Raw genomic sequence first — 18,417 nt, 5'->3', positions numbered from 1 at the left:
CTGTCATTACTGCTCCTGTAGCCCAGAGTTGAGTAACCCACTAAGCAGCTTTGCTTGCATTTGGATGCTGTGCCACCAGATGCATGCTCAGATGCAGTGATATTGTGAGTACAGAGTCGTGTGTGCACATGTGTGCACACTTATGTGCCCTGTGTGTGTGTTTATGCCTGTGTGATTTTCTGAAAGCTCTGTCTGCTGAATGTCACATAAGTGCTTTGAACTACAAGTCTCTAAAACTGAACTCTTCTGTAGCTTGTAGAGTAACTTAATACTTCGTGCCTCAGTTTCCATGTTTAGCCTAGAGATACCTCTCAGATGGTATAGCTACATTAAAAGAGATAACATGGTTGAAATGCCCTTGGTGCATGCATTCAGTAACTGTAGCTCTTGCCCTTAGTGTCACTGTGGGGCCAGTTCTCCAAGCCAGAGGGCAGCAGGACGGCCTCTGGCTTCCCTATCCCAATCGGTTAAAATTTCCACTGGGGCTTTGGCTTGGATGTCACAGAGAGAATGGGTGAGTGGAAGGGGGAGGGGTGGATAGATACAAAGAGTGAATTCTAACAAAGAGCCTTTTCTGCTTCAGCTCTTGTGTAGAAAACATATGTTCAGTGATGCAGGCAGCAGTTGGGTTAAAGACACACTGTAGGGCTGCAGACAAAGGGCCTGCGCTCTGCCTGCATTGACAGAGCATCTAAACATATTCACTTGTCTCAGTTGTTAGGGACTGAGCTGTCAGCTGGATCCTCTTGCAAGTGTGATTTCTTTTTCCCGTTCCCTTTCAAAAGCTTCCTCCTCCCCTCTCCCCCAATGTTTTACACTTCATATAATCCAGTGTGCATGACAGACCACTTCAGTCTTTGTGCTACTGATGTTTCGGGAAGGCGGGAGCAGACTTGATGGAGAGCTTGGATAACTTTCACTTGCCTGGGGACTGGTGGCTGCTCAGCCACCTTTAGGCCGGATGTGGTACTTGGTCCAGCTTCTTTGTGCCTGCTGTAGTTAACCACTGCTTCACCTTCAGTTAACAGTTAGGCCGTGAGCAGTTTGATGTAGCGAGATTCTTACAAGTGGTGGCTGGAAATCAGGGGCGGTGTGTGGGCCATGATGGGACTGGAGGACTTCTTGCTTTCATTTATATAAACTGAATACCTTTTTGGTGAAAAGACAAATGACAAGGCCAGGCACCTCTCTACAATAGTTGGAGAGAAGTCAGCTGCCATTCCAGGACTCACGATGGGAAGTATATAGGCATTCCCATGCTAACTTCTCGATCCGAATTATGCTGGGTGCTGTACATTAACCCCTTCGCTTTTCTTCATGGAAACTTCTTCAGCTCTAGTGGTTTTATTTCTGTGGATTAGACATGACACGTTTATTTGTCATATATTAGAGATACTGTTGCAGTTCCAATGCACTAAAGATTTACGAATTAGCGTGCTGCTCATTAGGCCGCTAAATGTCTATTGGTCATTTTTTAGCCCCTCAGAGGGCAGGTGAAAGTTGACCAAGAGAGAATTAAAGTATCATTATACTTTATAGAGTATAATAAAATTCAGCAAAATATAAAACGGTTTTGTAGTAGTGAGACTACTTGTCTCTCTGAAAACATCTTGGTATTTTTATGGCTATATTCTTTAGTCTATTTCCATGTGGATGGCTTTTTTCTTCTACCCATGCTCTTACTATTTCATGACCTCATTTACTAGTTGAGTTGCTTCTTCTGGAAAGCATCAGTGTATTCCAGCAAAGAGAAGCCACAGAGAGGCAGTAGTCTCCTTTGTCTTAAAGCTCATTTTGGAAGTAGAGGCAATTACAGTCCTGCTGATGAATAGGCAGTCAAATCCTATGGTGTCTTTCAGTGTGAGGTAATTATAGCACCTAAAAAATGCATTGGACAAAAGGTGCCATGTAAATATTTTCTAGCAGAGAGTGTCAACAAAGTCATCACTGCCAACACGTGTCAGAAGTGACAGAAGCAGCTACTGAGTGCACCATCATTTTAACACTCTCCTTTGAAAATCCCTGGAAGGAAATCATTGCAAAAATGTATGCATAGGCTGTAGAGGGTAGGAGATGAAGCTGGGGTAGAATTGCTCCTGGGGCGGCACCTTCTTCCCTTGCGTGGTGCAGCATGTCAGCACACAGCAGCAGAACAGGGAAGTGAGTTAGCATTCATTTCCACATTGAGTGGTCTCATCTCAGAGTGATGGGAAAGAAAGTGTGTCTGAGGCGCCCTCCTCCTGGGGAGCTGCAGTTTGCCCTTGTTTTCAGTGTCATCCAGGCAGTGGCTCTGGGCTGTCTTGGGGAGAATAATTAAGCTATGTCTTTCACCTTGCTGTGAATCAACTTTATTAGGCAGACAGCACTAACAGTGATGCAGAGTAGATTCCCAACACAGGCAGATCTTTTAGCTTGCTTAGAAAACAGGAAAGAGGGAAAAAAGAGCAATGATTTTGTAAACTCCATAAAAGTTTAAAAAAAGGAAAGAAAAAAAAAAAAACAGTAAGTGAACCAAGCCTAGAAATCAAATCCCATTTCATCATAAGAAGCCGTTGTTTCAGTGGTGGTAGTTAATGTACTGTATGTGAAAGATTTAAGACTAGCCGGAAAGCCTGGCCTCTGTTCTATTAGGCTGCTATTGAAAAGCCTGCAGTGGAACTTCGACTAGGTGCTCTGAGGTTTCTTAATGGGCTGTCGGGGGCAAGACACCAGGGCTGTGCTGTACTCGCTCTTTCCTGCACATTAAAATACAGGGCCAAGCGATCACACACAGAAGTATGAATTACTTGATGTTTTCTCTGTTCCATATGGCCAGCCATGTCTTTGGCAATTAATCATGGACCAAATCGGCCAAGGGCCCTCTGAAGCCCTGAAGTCAACACTGAATTGTACCTGTGCCAGTGGGGGTGGTGGGGGCAGCGGGGGCGGCATGAAATAGAAGGATAGGGGTTGCTGGCGCCAAGGCCCAAGCAGCTGGCTTCTATAAACAACACATTTCTCCTTCATCTTCACTTTGCTCTTCCTTTTTTGTGCATGTCTTTTCTCTTTCCTTTCCTCCTCTTCTCTCATCCCCTCCTCTCCTTTTGCTTTCTTCCACTTCTCTTTCTCTTCTTCTCTTTCACGATCATCTGAAACACTGTGGTTGCAGCAGGAGCTCTGAAGCCCAGTTTGCAAACTGCCCCGGTGTCCCAGGTGGAACACACACAAAGGCCATCATCCACAAGGCTCCCTCCAGGAGCCTGAACATGCCAGCCATCGAGCACAAGACTGCGCTGAGCTATTGGGTCTTGCTAGCAGGGAACAGATGAAGTGCAGTGATTTTTCTACTAGGAGGATGAAAATCATGGACACTGTATGTGCACTGTGGAAGAAAATAAACCATCATTTTCAATCATAAGAATTCTAAGATTTTTTTAAAATTGGTATCCATGTCCATTCTTCTGTTTCATTTTCCCCAATTTTTTTATATGACGTTTCCTAACATTGGATAAGCAGCTTGTCAATGTGCCATATTGTGCTGACCACTTTGTATTAGACTGTCTCACCGAATATTTACAGCATCCTTAGGAATACCTGCTATCACTTACACCCCTTTGGAAATGAGGGAATTCACTAAAGAGTCAGCCCCCCCCCCTCCCCCCCCCCATTCTTTCTCCTCAGACATTTTCCACGAGTCTCCTCAGCTTCCCAGCTCTCTGGTCCACAAATGCCTTAGAGAACACTGTGGTGGACACATTTGGTGAACTCTCCATTCAGATGAAGCAGGTCTTTGAGGCAAATTGAATCAAGTGTGCCTTTGCGTGGGAATGAAAGGCTTCATTGTTTGCAGTCTCTTGAAGACCTCTGCCTTTGAGCACTCCCACCTTTAAGACAGCTAGTGTATCTCTCTCTTGCCTTGTAAATAGACTCTGGAGGAGAGGGGAGGGGACCCAAGATAGCCACCTCCTGTAGTCCAGTAGAGGTGGCACCCAGTGGTGACTTCGTGTTATCTCTTGGCCGAGGTCATCCAGGATGTGTTTTCTCAAATTCAGGAAACAGGGGAAAGAAAGTTTTAACATTGTGTAAACATTGGCACCCCCAAAATCTCCTGCTCCCAGAGAGGGAGATAAAGGAGGCAATGGGGCCGGGAGAGGAATGTTTATTTGTTCTGCTGGCCTGTGGAAATCTTTGGTGGTGCCTGTCCAGTTTAGAAAATGTGAAGGCATCACTCAGCATTGAGCTTCAGAGGCCACACAAAAGAGCCATCTCGAGCTGACAATCAGTAAATGAAGGAAGACCTGAGATCGACCTCTCTTTGATGGGACCAAGGCTATCTCAGTGGGTTCAGAACCTTTCTTCTTAAAGGGGGAGGGGATGGAAGAAAAGAGGAAAGGAAAAAAGGACCCCTGGACTTTTGAAGAGGGGAGGCCTGTTGAGTTTTTGACAGTGCTGATGTGGGGAAATAGCTTTCTTGGCTGATAACATCTGAAACCAAGTTTCTTCACAAGTTGAACCTTAGCCTGCAGTATCACTCAGAGCATAGCTTTGTAATTTGTGAGTACTGGGGGTGGGGAAACACAATCCTAACAGAACACGGATATGTGCGCGTAGTGTTAGGGGGCTGTTCTCCACGTGATGACAGTGGTGGTAAGCATGGGAGCTTGAGAAGTAGAAAAATCTTGTGACTCTGGGATCCTGGTATTGATGCTTTGAAATCGCAAGAATGCCCAATGTAAATAAACTAAGCAGAGGCATTACCAGCCATATTTGTAGAATGCCATTCCATTTCCCTGTATGTCTGTATGTCCTTAAGCAAAAGTTCTCTGATTTTATGGTGGTAGATTCAGTGTGAGTTCCAGGACTTTAGGCTGGTCAGAACTGGCACTCCATGTAAAGAGAAGACCAAAGGAATTCATGCATAAGCAGAATTATTTGTAAGGAGTACACATGTGTTCATCCTGTTCATCTCAGGGATTCCTCTCTGAAAGCCTGCATATACCACAGTCTGTCCTTTGGCATGTGTATTCATAGGCTACACACTCATTATTAGGCATGTGAAAAGTTACTGAGTACAGTTGTATGCAACAAAAATTAAGTGAGTTATGTTTTAATTTAATAAATTAAGAAATTATTTTCAAAGAAGACTGTAAATGTAAGCCTAAATTTCAAGATTCCTTAGACTCTCAATCTCTCTTTCTTCTTCTCTCTCTCCCTCTTTTTTTCTCTCTCTCTGTTAGGATTTTTTTTTTTTTTTTTGCATTGGTTTTGTGCATGTAGATTTGAGGGAGAAGAAACTAAAGGCTTTGTGGAATTCTTGGGGTCTTTAGTGTCCTGTGTGTCTCCCGACTCCAAGTTAGCTTCTCTGTTGAAAAGGATTATAACTCAGTTTGTATATGGATCAAATGCAATGGTACTACAGTAAAACTGTATTGTAGGCAGTCCATGGAAATGAGAATTGCCTTTGGTGCATATACTTTTTTTTTCTTAATTATATCACTTTAGAGTGGGTTTTACAGCTTTTTCTTAGACATGTCTTCAGGAGTACTTCGAATCAAATACTCCTTTGGCAAAGTCCTGTCTAGGTGACCACTTGCCTAATGCTCCAGGTGCCTACAGTATGTTGTTGGGCTTCACGAATTAAGATATGTCCATAAGGAGTCTATGGCCATGGTCTGCTGCCCTTCCAAATGCCCTGGAAATGGACATAGAGCCTGTATGTCCTGAAAGAGTACTGTGGAGAGGAATCATGGAGATGACTGAACACACACAGGGGACTGAGATGTCTTTTAGGACGAGCTCCTAGGTGGTCAGGCCACTGAGCTTGGGACAAGTCTGTGACTCATGACTTCACTAAGGAGGTGTGATCTGAGACGTGTCTGCAAGAATAAGTAGGGATCGAGGGAGTGCATCCTGCAGAACAACCAGGTGCTTTCAGGGAGTTCCTAGCAGTTTGTGTGGAATAGAAGATGCCAAGAGATAAAATTGGCAAAGCCAGTGGGACTCAAGATAACAGGCTTTCTATTGTTTTACTTTAGCTTTGGAATTTGAGCTTAATATATATATATATATATATATATATATATATATATATATCTTCTGAATTTTAACAACTAAAGCATACATAAGTAGAAATACCCTGATTGTGTTGGGGTTTGAAGCTAAGATCCTCATCTCCGAGGTTACTCTGCTTCTTGGAAGCACCAGGACTTCACGCAGACAGCTCACAAACCACTGTGTAGACAATGCAGAATTATTTGAAAGAAACTTGTTCAGACTTGCACTGTGAGAAAAATGACCCCTTTCCTTCCCTTCCTCTTTCCTCCCTCCTGCCAGTCTCCACCTCTTCCCTTACCCCTCTCCAGGAGCTTGTGCATGCTAAGCGTTCTGTCACTGAATGACATCCCAAGCCCACAAGTGTTGTCTACTGAAGTAAGAAAATTTGTAGACGGGTAAGACTGATGACAGTTCGGAGTTCATTATGTGATGCAGGTGAGAGGTCTGAACTGAGAGGGCAGGAAGATACAGGTGTAAGAGATAAGTCAGTGTTTAGTGCTGAGATGAAAGGAGGGGCCAGTGAGGGGCTCCTAGATGACTCCAAGGACAGAGTTTTTTGCCATTGCCTTGATAATGGTGCCACTCATTCTAGGGTAGGATTGGTGAAGAGAAGAGAGGTAGCAGAGCAGAAGTGGTTCAGGTGTGGGCAGATGGAGGCTGTGAAACCATGTTTAGGAAGGGCTAGCCAGCTGTTGGCTGCATGAGGCAGAATTCAGTGCAGAGGGTAGGGATATAGATGTCATGAGTCTACAGGAGCCCCTTAAAGCTCTCTCTACAGTGAGAGTGGGCAGGAGAGACAGGAGAATGAAGGTTATGACCTCTGGTTGGCAACAGTTGATGGTCTCAGGAAGAAGGTTCACCTAGGAGACAAGGGGGGCATGCCAAGGGTTGGGGAGGAGCCTAGGAGAGAGAGAGGTCCCTCCCATCCAATGGATGGAGGTCAGGAGAAGTCAGGACCAGCTGCAAAAGTGAAAGCTACTCTAGAAAGAGAGCCTTTCCTCCACTTAGAATGCTCAAAGGGATGTGTTTGTGTTCCTGGTGGTTACCAGATAGCATTTTTTTAAGTTCGTTCTTTTTTGTTGTTGTTGTTGTTGTTGTTGTTGTTGTTTTTCATTTTAAATAATTAGCACTTTCTGGCATCCTTTTGTTGAACTAGCAAAACTTTGCACATAGATGCAGTAAGTTTGAGATGAAACTAAACACTAATAATCACAATGGCGGGTATACTGGACAACCAGTCTTGACAGGAGCTCAAAGAAAGGTCCTGTCCATGTGTCTATATGAAGATAAAAAAGGGCCTTGCCACTAGGATATGATTCAGATTGAACACCTAGTTATGAATATGCTTGCTTCATTCTCATGTGGCCAGAATCTCCTCAAACTTCATTGAAAAGGAATAGAACTCTCGAGGCATGCTTCTAACACTTTGGCTTGCTTTTCTTGTGGGTGAGGGGAGAGGTAATGTCTTGGGGGTAGGAGGCAACAGTTTATTTTTCTTTTTTGTTATTTATTTTATTACTATTATTATCATTTAATACAGTTTATTCAATTTGTATCCTGCTGTGGCCCCCTCCTTCATCTTCTCGCAACTCCATCCTCCCTCCCTCATCTCCTCCCATGTCCCTTCCCTAGTCCACTGATGGGGAGGTCCTCCTCCCCTTCTATTTGACCCTAGCTATCAGGTCTCATCAGGACTGCCTGCATTGTCTTCCTCTGTGGCCTGGCAAGGCTACACCCCTTGGGGGGGGTGATCAGAGAGCCTGCCACTGAGTTCATGCCAGAGAAAGTTTTTGCTCCCCTTACTAGGGAACCCACTTGGATACTGTGTCTATGGGCTACATCTTAGCAGGGGTTTTAGGTCCTCTCCATGCATTGTCCTTGATTGGGGTATCCATCTCTTCAGGGCTCCCAAGGCTCAGTTTTTATGGCACTGTTCATCTTCTTTTGTATCTCCTATCCCCTTCAGCTCTTTCTATCTCCCCCTTCTTTGTAAGATTGCCTGCATTCTGTCCAAAGTTTGGCTATGAATCTCAGCCTCTGCTTTGATACCTCGATCAGTAGAGTCTTTCAGAGGCCATCTGTGGTAGGCTCCTGTCCTGTTCCCTGTCTTCTCATGCTTCAGCTAAGATCAAGGGTAGTATCTGTTCTTACCAGTAGGCAATACTTTTTATAAAATGGAATATACATGAGTGCTCTATGTTGCTACTAATGGGAAAATAGCCACCAATATTCCCTGGGTAAGTCAACCTGGAGGAGCAGCATTAGTATAAGGAGAAATATGTTAATTATCATGGAAGAAGAATGCTCTTTTGACATTCTGAAGTGTTCTTTCTTGTTCAGTGACTTCCCTCTCAAATTAGGAAATGCTATATAGGTATGCCATTGCCATCAGGTCTTCCCCCTTGAGTATGGCATGAGCCCCACAGGAATTCCCAGGACAAAGGAGGCTAGCACTGAGAAGTCTGCACCTGGAGTACTGTGAGAAGGGGATTGCCTCGGCCTCTTTTCAATTTATGTGATGGTACCTGAGGCCCTCACTGAAATGTTATGGGTCTTGATTCTCCCCCATATCTCGTACCTTCTCATACCTCTGATACAGAAGGAATGCAGTTCCGCTTGGGAGCCCCAGTGAGCAGTGACCCACTTACAGGGAACCCAGGCAAGTGTTGCCCCACTTGGAGGGAGGCAGGCAGACAACCTGCCTTTACTTTATTGTTATCATCTCATCTTTGAAGAGCACCACTGGTTTTTCCATTTTTCTTTAAAGTGTGTATTTTCTATTTTTTTAAAAAACTATGGACTAATTTAAAGAAAAATGTTAGATGTTATGTAGCTCGTAAGGGCCTGAGAGAATGCGTAAAGCCCAGGAAACTGATACATGGAGGTCTTATTCTTTTAGAAGACTGTTAACTCTTGGCAGTGAAGAGCCCCACGTGAAACATGTGGCTCCCACAGTTTACCAGTTCTACGAGCTTATCATTTATGTAGGAGTAATTTTGAAAAAAGCATCATCTATTGTTCCTTTTGTTTGCAGTGCTTACTCTTCATGTTTCTTTCTCATTTCTTGCTTTGACAAATTTGAAGTGGTTAGGTCATTAATAGGGAAGCAGTGGTAAGCAAGACAATATCCTCTGCCTTCTATGTGAGCCTCCTAGTACATGCTTAAGCGCCCCTCTCCCCAGAGAGGCTCCAAACTGTACAGAAGAGGAGCCACTGGGTGCAATGGAAATGACGGTAGAGGCTAAGGCACACGAAAGACACTTTACAAATTATTCCCATCACACCTGGAGCCTACTGGGTGTGTCTGTTGTCCTTTGTTTGGGTAAAATAACATGTACACACAGGCGTGGTAGTGCACTATCTGACCTTTTGAGGTCACTATCCACTTTAACTGTGTGATGTTACATGTTCCAGACAAGGGGAAGAGCTGTTGTGAATAAGGTACTCTAAAATTAGACATCTTCTAGATTAAAAGGCACAGGCCAGCAGCTGTCTTAGTTCTGTTTAGCCCATAGTATTTCTTATTTTTTTATTATATTAAAATATGTTAATGGGTTTCCAACATGAACAAAACCAGGAGTGTTCACATTTAATTACCCCCCTCCACACACACACACCAGTAGGTTTGTTTATTTGCTTGCTTGCTTGCTTGAATTCCTGGTTTGGGCCCCTTGAGCCAGCATCTCTGAAAGGCTGAGTTCACAGAGTGCAGTTGAGGCCATGTGGCAAAGCATGTGGTCTCTGCAGGTAACCTCTGCTTCAGTCATTCTCATCCTCTGTCTGCCCTAAGTGGGATATGTAATTCCTGGACCTTGGGCTGCATGCTGGAACTGTCTACAGGAAGTCAGCTTCCTCTCCGGGCTGGAAGACTGAGACATTACTTCTATGGAAGCTTGGGGATCCCCTGGTATTATTCCCTAGGATCGTGAATGTCTAGATCCTAGAGGCATGAGTCAAGGGTTCTCAACCCAGTGAGAACCCTTCAAATGGAGATACTGTCTCCTGCCTTGGTTTTATGCTGGTCAGACGATTCCATGCTAAGCATCAGAAATAGACTTTGATTATTATTTTTTTAAGGCTTTATATAAAAGCGAGGGGCAACTCAGATGATTTGAGGAGCAGAGAAAGACCTGACTGGGTGCCCAGGAAAAACGAGCATGCTGAAGATAGGGAGTACTAGAAGCTAAGGTACTCAGTGGATCACCTGTGAAAATCTTTCTTCATCATCCCCTCAAGAGTGGGACAAGCAGATCAAACAATCAGAGTGACTTGGCTCACGCCTTTATAGAGATGTGACAGTCCTCTGTGGCCAGGAGCCCTGAGGTAAAGGACTTTCCCTGCAGGGAATCTAGGTGCTGTTGCTGGACAAAGGAGCCAAAAAGGTGGGTGTTGCCAACAGAAAGAGTACTCCTTCCTGCACCCCTCCTCAAGCTGGCAATGGAGATAATAAGTACACGCTGTAGAAAGATCAAGTGCAGTGAAGAGGTGGGTGTCAAGTTCCATGAGTGCTCAGCAGCTCAGCGGTTGCACCAGCATCTGACACAGAAGGCAGAAGCTGAGCAGCTAAGACACAGGAGGACTCTGGTTCCACTAACCTTTGCTTTGGCCAGTTCATCTAAAAAAAAGATGGCTCAGAGGTTAAGAACACTGACTGTTCTTCCAAAAGTCCTGAGTTTGATTCCCAGGAACCATGTGGTGGCTCTTAACCATCTATAGTGAGATCCGCTGTCCTCTTCTGGCCTGCAGGCATACGTGCAGGCAGAACACTGTATAAATAATAAATAAATAAAAATTTTAAGCCTATTTTTATAAATTCCAAGGAAAACCAGCTTTTTTCTTCATGTTTTTAGAACTACCTAGATATGTATGGCCTGCATTCTATTTGTTATATCTTTATTTATACTTAGTTAAACTGGTGTTTACAAAAGTATATTATAGACTCGGCATATATTTCATACTGGCTTGACATTAAAATAACATTCACAGGGCTGGCAAGACAGCTCAGCAGGTGAAGATGCTTGCTGCCAGGCCTGACAGCCTCAGTCAGGCTGGGACCCACATGCTAGAATAGAACCAACTCTCACAAATTGTCCTTTGATTCCCACACGCATGCTGAGGCACCCATGCATGCACATAGATACAGACACCCCAAAAGTAAATAAATAAATCTGGGAGTGGAGAGTTGGCAGCAGCTACAGTAGGTACTGTTGTTGTAGAGATGCTGAGTTGGTTCTCAGCGTCCATGTCAGGCTGTCCACAACAACCTTTAATTCCTACTCCAAGGGATCCAGCACCCTCCTGCATTCACATGTACATACCCATGCATGAACACATGACAGTATGCACAGTTAAAAACAAAATGGGAACCTTTTAGAGAGAATAAATAATCTTAAAGGTGTTTATTGAGATATAGTGCTCTTCCTGATTTTCACGCCCTTATTTCTTTCTTTGCCAGATCTTGATTTGTAGCAAGCAAGGAAAACGGAGTGCTAAAACCCCACTGTGACATGGGTGGAAACTGAAAGTAATGATTCCAGTGAGAGGGGCCGTGCAGAAAGCCTCCAGTGGGTGGCAGGAAACGGAGGGAAAGTCAGAGCCTGGTGTTTGTTTTGTTTTGTTTTGTTTTAAAGACAAAACAAACAACTCACAATGACCAGTCGGTGAAACTCATTTCTAATACTAGCTCATGGTAGGCAATTCCCTGGGGGAGGGGGGGTGAAATGGTTGGTGTGCTGAGAAAACGGGAGTGAAAATGCACAGCGTCTGGACACGTTTCTTTAGGCGATGGTGCTTTGGAGTTTGCCCCGTGTGCCATGTACATTGATTAAACCCAGAATATATGCTGGCCATTTTTGACCATCATTTACCGTATTGATTTGTTAGCAAGGGAACTGTAATAAAAAAGCCATTGATTTACTGTCCTTATTTGCTTATGGGCTTTTTTATTATTAATTTTTCACATTTTCTTTCTCTTTTGGGGATCATTTCTTCTAGACAAATGCGGTGCTTCGTGAAGTTAAAAGAGAGGGGCTCCCTGTGGAACAAAGGATTGAAATTCTGACTGCCATCCTGGCCCCAGTCACCGTGCGCCAGAATCTGAGGAAAGAATGGCACGCCAGGTTCGTACTGCCCGGAGGTGGGGTTTGCTGTCCCTGACCTGGCTTGCCTTGTGCCTCTTACTTGTGGGGCCATAGGAAATAAGTGAAGTGAAGTCATTCTGAGCTAAAGTTAGCTTTCCTGCCTGTGGTAGCCTCATCAGCGTAATGACGCCCGACGTTGTCCATATGTGTGTACAAGTTTTCCTTGAGTGTAACATTTAGCCTGCAGGTTTGCATCTTGAGCGTAATGTAGCTTAAGTACCTGATGCCCAAGCTCCCTTTCTGACCAGCAGTCTGAAGACTCCCTTTGCTTTTCAGTTAGGTAGATGCCTGGGAAGTCCACGGAGTACACTCTGTCACTGTATTCAGACAGACTGTTTGGAAGCAGTGTGCTTATTGGCCTGCCTTATTTTCAGATTCAGCTGAGGTGGAGATTCCTTTGGCTTCAGCCTGGTTTCTTTGTGCATGGAGGTACCTGGGGTTAGAAAGCTCTCACTATGGAAGGTGTGTGTGGGTCATCAGTTCTGATGGAATGCGCATGCCGATGAAGCACAGTGTCATCTTCCTAGAAAACAGTTGCCATCTGAGAGGTCGGAGCAGGCTTGTCCAAATGTTGGGTCTCTTCTACATGTGTAGCTGGTGAAAATACTGAACTCTCCTCCGTCTCTGCGCAAGAGGGAGAGGAGTCAGGAACTGACACTGCCTCTTATTCCACGGTCCTATTTGATGCTTAGAAATCTTCTCTCTGTGCCTAGAAGTCAAAGAACATTCTCCAAAACTTCATACTGTGGAATTTTCAATAATTGAAAGCTTTACTAGTAATTATGATCATAAAAATAAATGTATTTGAGTAGGGCTGAAGACATGAGCAGTGTTTTCTAAGAAAGGCAGTGTGAGCTATTGCTTCTCACTGGGTATCAGAAAGCTGCTTCCTTGGGGCTGCATACTGTCTGTCTAATTCAGACTTGTGTTTAAGGGGAGCATCACAGTTTCCAGCACTGCCTCTTTCTCACAGGGTTGTCACAGTAAACGAGTTTTCAATAGCAGTGACTAAGGAATGATTTACCATTTAACTTTCAATAAATAAATTTGGGCTTTTTGTGTTACCATTATTATATTTGTATTAAATTTAATTAAATAAGGGGCTACCAGCATTGGGGCATCAGAAGGGTTTCTTTCTCTCTTTTTGCCGCATTCTCTCTTCTGCCTAGAGCTACATATTAATTTAGAAAGGAGAGAAGAATGTCATCCCCTATCTTCTCTCTCCCACACTCTTCCCTCTAAAGACAGCACAGCCCAGGATGTCCACTCAGAGGAGCGGCTGTCTTTTGTTGGGTGCATATAGTTTGTTACCAGTAATTTCCTATGACATCAACTCATTAGACAGCATGGCCAAGATGGCCTGTTTAAATGGAGTCTGGCCTCAGCATTTCTGGCCCCTTTACTGCTAACAGTTTAATCAGGAGCTGGAGCCAGTGTTGAAGTTGATGTAGTCTAGTATCTGAAACAAAAATTCGCAAGTCCTTTGTGGCATAGGCGGAGGGAAGCAGGGGCTTAGCAGCTGACACTGTGCAGACCCTCTTAAAACCAAACACCTGAAAGAAAATTTCAAGAGGTCGATGTCCCGAGAGCTCCCAAGGCAAAGTGTCCTCGGAGTATTAAATAACCGTGTTCCTCCCCCACCCTCTGTGCCCCCATTTGATGTTTCCCATCTCGGTGCCCTATCTCAAAGCCCCATCCATATGAGCCGGATAAACAGACAGTCACCATATCCCTCTCTTTCCTCATCAAAGCATTGCTCGGCGTCTGGCACAGGCCGGGCCTTGCGTGGCTGTCCAGCGGGTGGTGGTTAAAGTTATAAAACATCCCAGAAAGTGCCTCTCTTCCTTGCTGCCTGGTTTCTTTAAAGATTGGCTTATTATGTACTTAGGAATTACACAAAGAAAAGAAAAAAGAAAAAAAAAAAGAAACTGTGCTTTAACAGAAAATAATTAGCACTCACCAAAGGCCAAGCAGTAGATTGCAGCCTTTTACCTTCATCAAAGCTATCAGGGGACTAGTTAGATTAGAGAATAGATTCTTTTCTTCAAAAAGTTCCATCCAGATGACTCTAATTTGCTTATAACACACATTGAGCTGTATAACTTGGAGAATCTAGTCAGCCCGACTCGCGCTGGCAGTGACTCCAATGCCAGTCTTCCTTCACATGCCGTGTCTTCAGCAGGTTCATCGGCCATCATGATTGCCAGAGAACATTTTCAGTGAAAGTTGTAACTTGGTCATAAAACATGTGCCCCCCTCTCAGGCCCGGAGTGGAGCCATTGTCTGGGACTCCTCATGTCTGAAACCAAAAGCATATGTTCTCTATAATTTAGCTCCTCGAGGAAAGTGTCAATTCTGCAGTGACTTGGGGTAACTGAGTTTGTCACAGTGTCACACAAACCTGTGATTCCAGAGGCACTTCTGAGCGCAGTTGGGTTTCCTTCCCCAAACTCGATAATCTTATAAACAGCCCTCTCCAAATAGGCTTATTAAGGCTGTCCATTCACGTCCCCGTCAGGAGCACCGTGTGAATGCCGGGCAAGTGTTAACAGAAGAGGTACCGAATTTCTGAAGATTTGCCTTTGTTTATACAGTCCACTCTGCCTGACGGACAGCTTGTTATAGCTTTTAAAGAACTGGGCAAGCCCTCTGATCTGACCCCTTCTTGACCTCCGCAGCCCAGAGGTCAGTCTGCAGCTAATAAAACCCAAAGCTCTTAGGGTCTACTGTAGGAGCAGGCAGAAAAAGAGCAGCTGCAAGGACTGAGTATCCCAGGATCGGCTGCTTTGGGGTCACTGTCTGATAATGAAAATGATTACCAAATTATATGGAAGTTTAACCGCAATAGTGAGAGAGAGGAGGGTGGAGCCCAGCGTATTAGGTTTGATAAATGAACTGTGAAGAGGCCCATCTGGCTCTCAACATCTTTTCTCCCCCTCTTTCCCTACCAAGGGGAAACATTTTAAAATAACAGCAGTACATATAGACTCAATGACCCATGCAAGGAGCTGGAATGGATTAAGATTTAATGGTGACAGTGGACAGAATTATCATTTGAAAAGTACACCAAAGAAAAGGTACAGTCAGTGTCCACGCCTGACTGGTTTTTCTAGATAAAAATCTAAAAAGCAGTGCCTTGGTTTATTTTATACATATCCCCAACATATCACCTAGAATGCTGAAAATGCTGAGGCATTCCTGGTGTAATTAATCCACATTCAGCTTAAGGAATGAAACGGGCCCTCTTTACCTTGGGCACATCAGAATGAGTACTAAACATTTTGTTTGTGTCTCCTTGCTGAGTTTCAGTGATGGGGATTAATGAAAATGCTTTACAAAAAAAGGGGGGGTATCCATTTCAGTAGCTGGCCCTTCTGCATGTTGCAGCCCTGGGTTTGTGCGTGGCTCATGGGCACCGTTGTATTCCGGCTAAGACTCAGCAGTTTTTTTGGGTAACATGCTTGTTTATCCAGTGAGTGAATTTTTTCCCCAGCATTCATTCTGCAAATATGTAGTGTCCTGCATCAGGTGTGATGCTGGAGCCCACCCAGACCAACTTCTCTGCAAAGATGGTGGGCACGTCATGGCTCTGCTTATGAGACGAGAATGATTTTACTCAGGAAGCATCTGTTTGTATATTTTGTATGCTTACCTATGTGTAAAATATTGCACATAGTGCTGTGCCTATGATGGTGAGCTCTGCAGCCAGTTCCATGGGGATGACATCCCAGGTTCCTAGAGAGGCAGTGGAAGGCAGTCAAGGGGAGTGTGGCGCTTCTCTGTGTGACCTGCTCAGCAAAGTATGTCATCATAGAGGTCTTAAGAGACTTGTTTGCTGTAGCACCGAAGACCCTGACTCTGAGCCATATTTCCTGCAGAATAGAAGCCTCACCTAGACGGTAGTTATATTGAAACAGAAACAAAAAGCTACTACACACTACCCAAAGCTAGCATATTTTTGTTTTTGACCTGACTGTATTAGGGAGGGAGGGATGGGAAGGACCTGGCTGACCACTGAGTGCTTGAGAGTGAGCAGTATTGCTCACTGTCAGGCAGTGCCTTAACTTGTTGCTGTATGCGGAGGAAGCGTGATAATGAAAGCAAGGTCATTAGGAGATTTTAAAGCTAGAGATACAATCCAGTGAGAATAAAATGCCGTATGACCGCAAAGTCACCGTTGTGAGGTCCACAGTGAGTGACCTAAAGCATCTGCCCAAGCCTGCGCAGGCATCACACTGTGTAGTCACAGCACACTCCCTACCCAAAACAAAGCCCTGTTCCCTGGAAATAGCCACTCTCAATTTCCTTTTTCCTCTAGCCGGTAACAACCACTAATTTACTTTCTGTATCTAAAGATCCGTCTATGAACAATATTATAAATACATACAAATTTGGCTTCTTCTGTTTAGCATAATTTCAGGATTCATCCATGTCATAATATGTAAATTCTTCATTCTTTTTGGTGTTGAATAATATTCCATTGTATGACTATGTTTTGTTTACCAAGTTATCAGCCATTGGACATTTGATTGTTTACATTTGGGACTATTATGAATAATACACCTCTGAATATTCATGTGCATATTCTGGTGGAAGGTTATGAATAGGCATAGCATGGGTCTGGGAATGTCGTTCAGTGTAGGTGAACCTTAGCCTGTGGAAAGCCCTGGCCCAAAATCAGTCTCATCATATTCATGCATACATATGTGAATGCATATGCACAGGCCATGCGAGTGCATGCTTGTGTGTCTGCATGTGTATGTACCTGTGAGTACATGTGCTGAGTAATGTTTCTTCTATGTTGACTTGATCTTGTGTCTCTATCTCTTTCTCTACCGAAGGTTAAGCAGAATGTGTGTCAGCTTGCTTAGCACTTAGAATAGCTGCAGCCAGGATCGTTGTAGCATTTAATAGTTTCTTCCATTGTAATAAGGTCCCATCCCAGCAAGGGGCCTAGACTCCATTCATGATGTGTGCCTGGCATCTACCAAGGCACCTGGCACTCTAACTGACTGAGTGAAATTACTTCCCCGGTGCATTCCTGTGTTTCTAAGCACTTTGTGTTTCTTGTGTGTATGCGTGTGTGTTTAATCGTTGTTGCTTGTCCTTAATCTTGCTGAATTGTAACCTTGAACTCAGAAGAGAAGGGAGAACCCTAATACTGGAAACGAATGCGTTACTTCTGACCTTGTCACGAAAACACGTGCAGCTGGCAAGAAGGCAGGATCTTGAATGCAAAGCTTTGGACCAGGCTAGCTGGGGGAGAAGACACCAAGGGACTCTGCTAGGACCTGGTCTCCTCTTTGAACCAGCCATTCCTAATTTTCTGAGTGGAAGATGTGTCAGGGAGGTTGGTTCAGGCCCTAAAAGCCTCTTGAAAGTCATGCCTTTGAATGAATGAGGTTTGGGTTCAGTCCAGTAGGGCCAGGATGAGATTCATGGAGCTCCAGGTCTGTTTCAGCTACTCTGGGCAGCTACCTTGTCCTAGTCACCTGCTGGTACCCTGAGCCTCTGTGACTTCCCACTTGGGCCCCAACCCATTTCCGGTTGTGTTAACAATATGTGTGGTCACTAGCCCTAGGACTGCCCTGAGAGGCTGAGACACAGTTTACTGATATAAACTGTGACCATGTCTGATTCTGTCCTTCATGCTCCAGAGAGTGGCTGATTCTTTGGGCAGTTAGTTAGTTGGACACTAGGAGTTTTAGCATGAATTTGTAAGTCGCTCTTCTTTGCCTTTCTTCATGTCAGGATGGCATGAAGACTACGCGAGGCAGATCTGAAAAGCTGGGAGGCACTGGCCTGCCAACCGCCACTGGTTTTTATTATCATTATTATCCTTTAATGCATCTGTCCTTCCACTTTAATAATTACAGCCGCTGCTATCTGCCATCCATAGCAAAAGAATGTCCTTTGTGTCTCTGAACCAGATTACTCCGTAAAACCTGATAACGCCGTAAACCTCCTCATAAATGTGTAGGGATTGAAACGTTCTATAAATGTAGAGCAAGAACTAAATGAATGAAGAGCTGTGTTACCCTCTGTCTAAGATATAGCAACTTGTCTTCGGGTGGGCAGTGTTGTTACTGTTGTTGCCATTGATACTATCATCATATGAACAGTTTCACGGGGACAGAAGCCAGTTGGCTTCTGCACATCTTCCTTATGAAATCAACACGTGGGCTGGTGAGCTGGAGCTTCTGCCAGGTTACTGATTATGATTAGTTGTTGGCTGTCCTTAGGG

At 44.3% G+C, this 18,417-nt stretch overlaps 1 protein-coding gene across 2 annotated transcripts in view; it reads left to right on the top strand.

Annotated features, from left to right (window-relative positions):
• Window positions 1-18,417, top strand: part of Fto (FTO alpha-ketoglutarate dependent dioxygenase) — a 359,978-nt gene that overhangs the window by 201,220 nt on the left and 140,341 nt on the right. For both annotated transcript variants that reach the window (XM_021631121.2, XM_060392230.1), the window contains exon 8: window positions 12,028-12,152. In XM_021631121.2, coding sequence (XP_021486796.1) covers window positions 12,028-12,152 — 125 coding nt within the window. The remainder of the gene's footprint in view (window positions 1-12,027; window positions 12,153-18,417) is intronic.

Source organism: Meriones unguiculatus, chromosome 10, assembly GCF_030254825.1.
Source record: "Meriones unguiculatus strain TT.TT164.6M chromosome 10, Bangor_MerUng_6.1, whole genome shotgun sequence".
NCBI lineage: Eukaryota > Metazoa > Chordata > Mammalia > Rodentia > Muridae > Meriones > Meriones unguiculatus.
The sequence above is the reverse complement of the archived record's forward strand: the minus strand, read 5'-3'. Positions and strand labels throughout refer to the sequence as shown.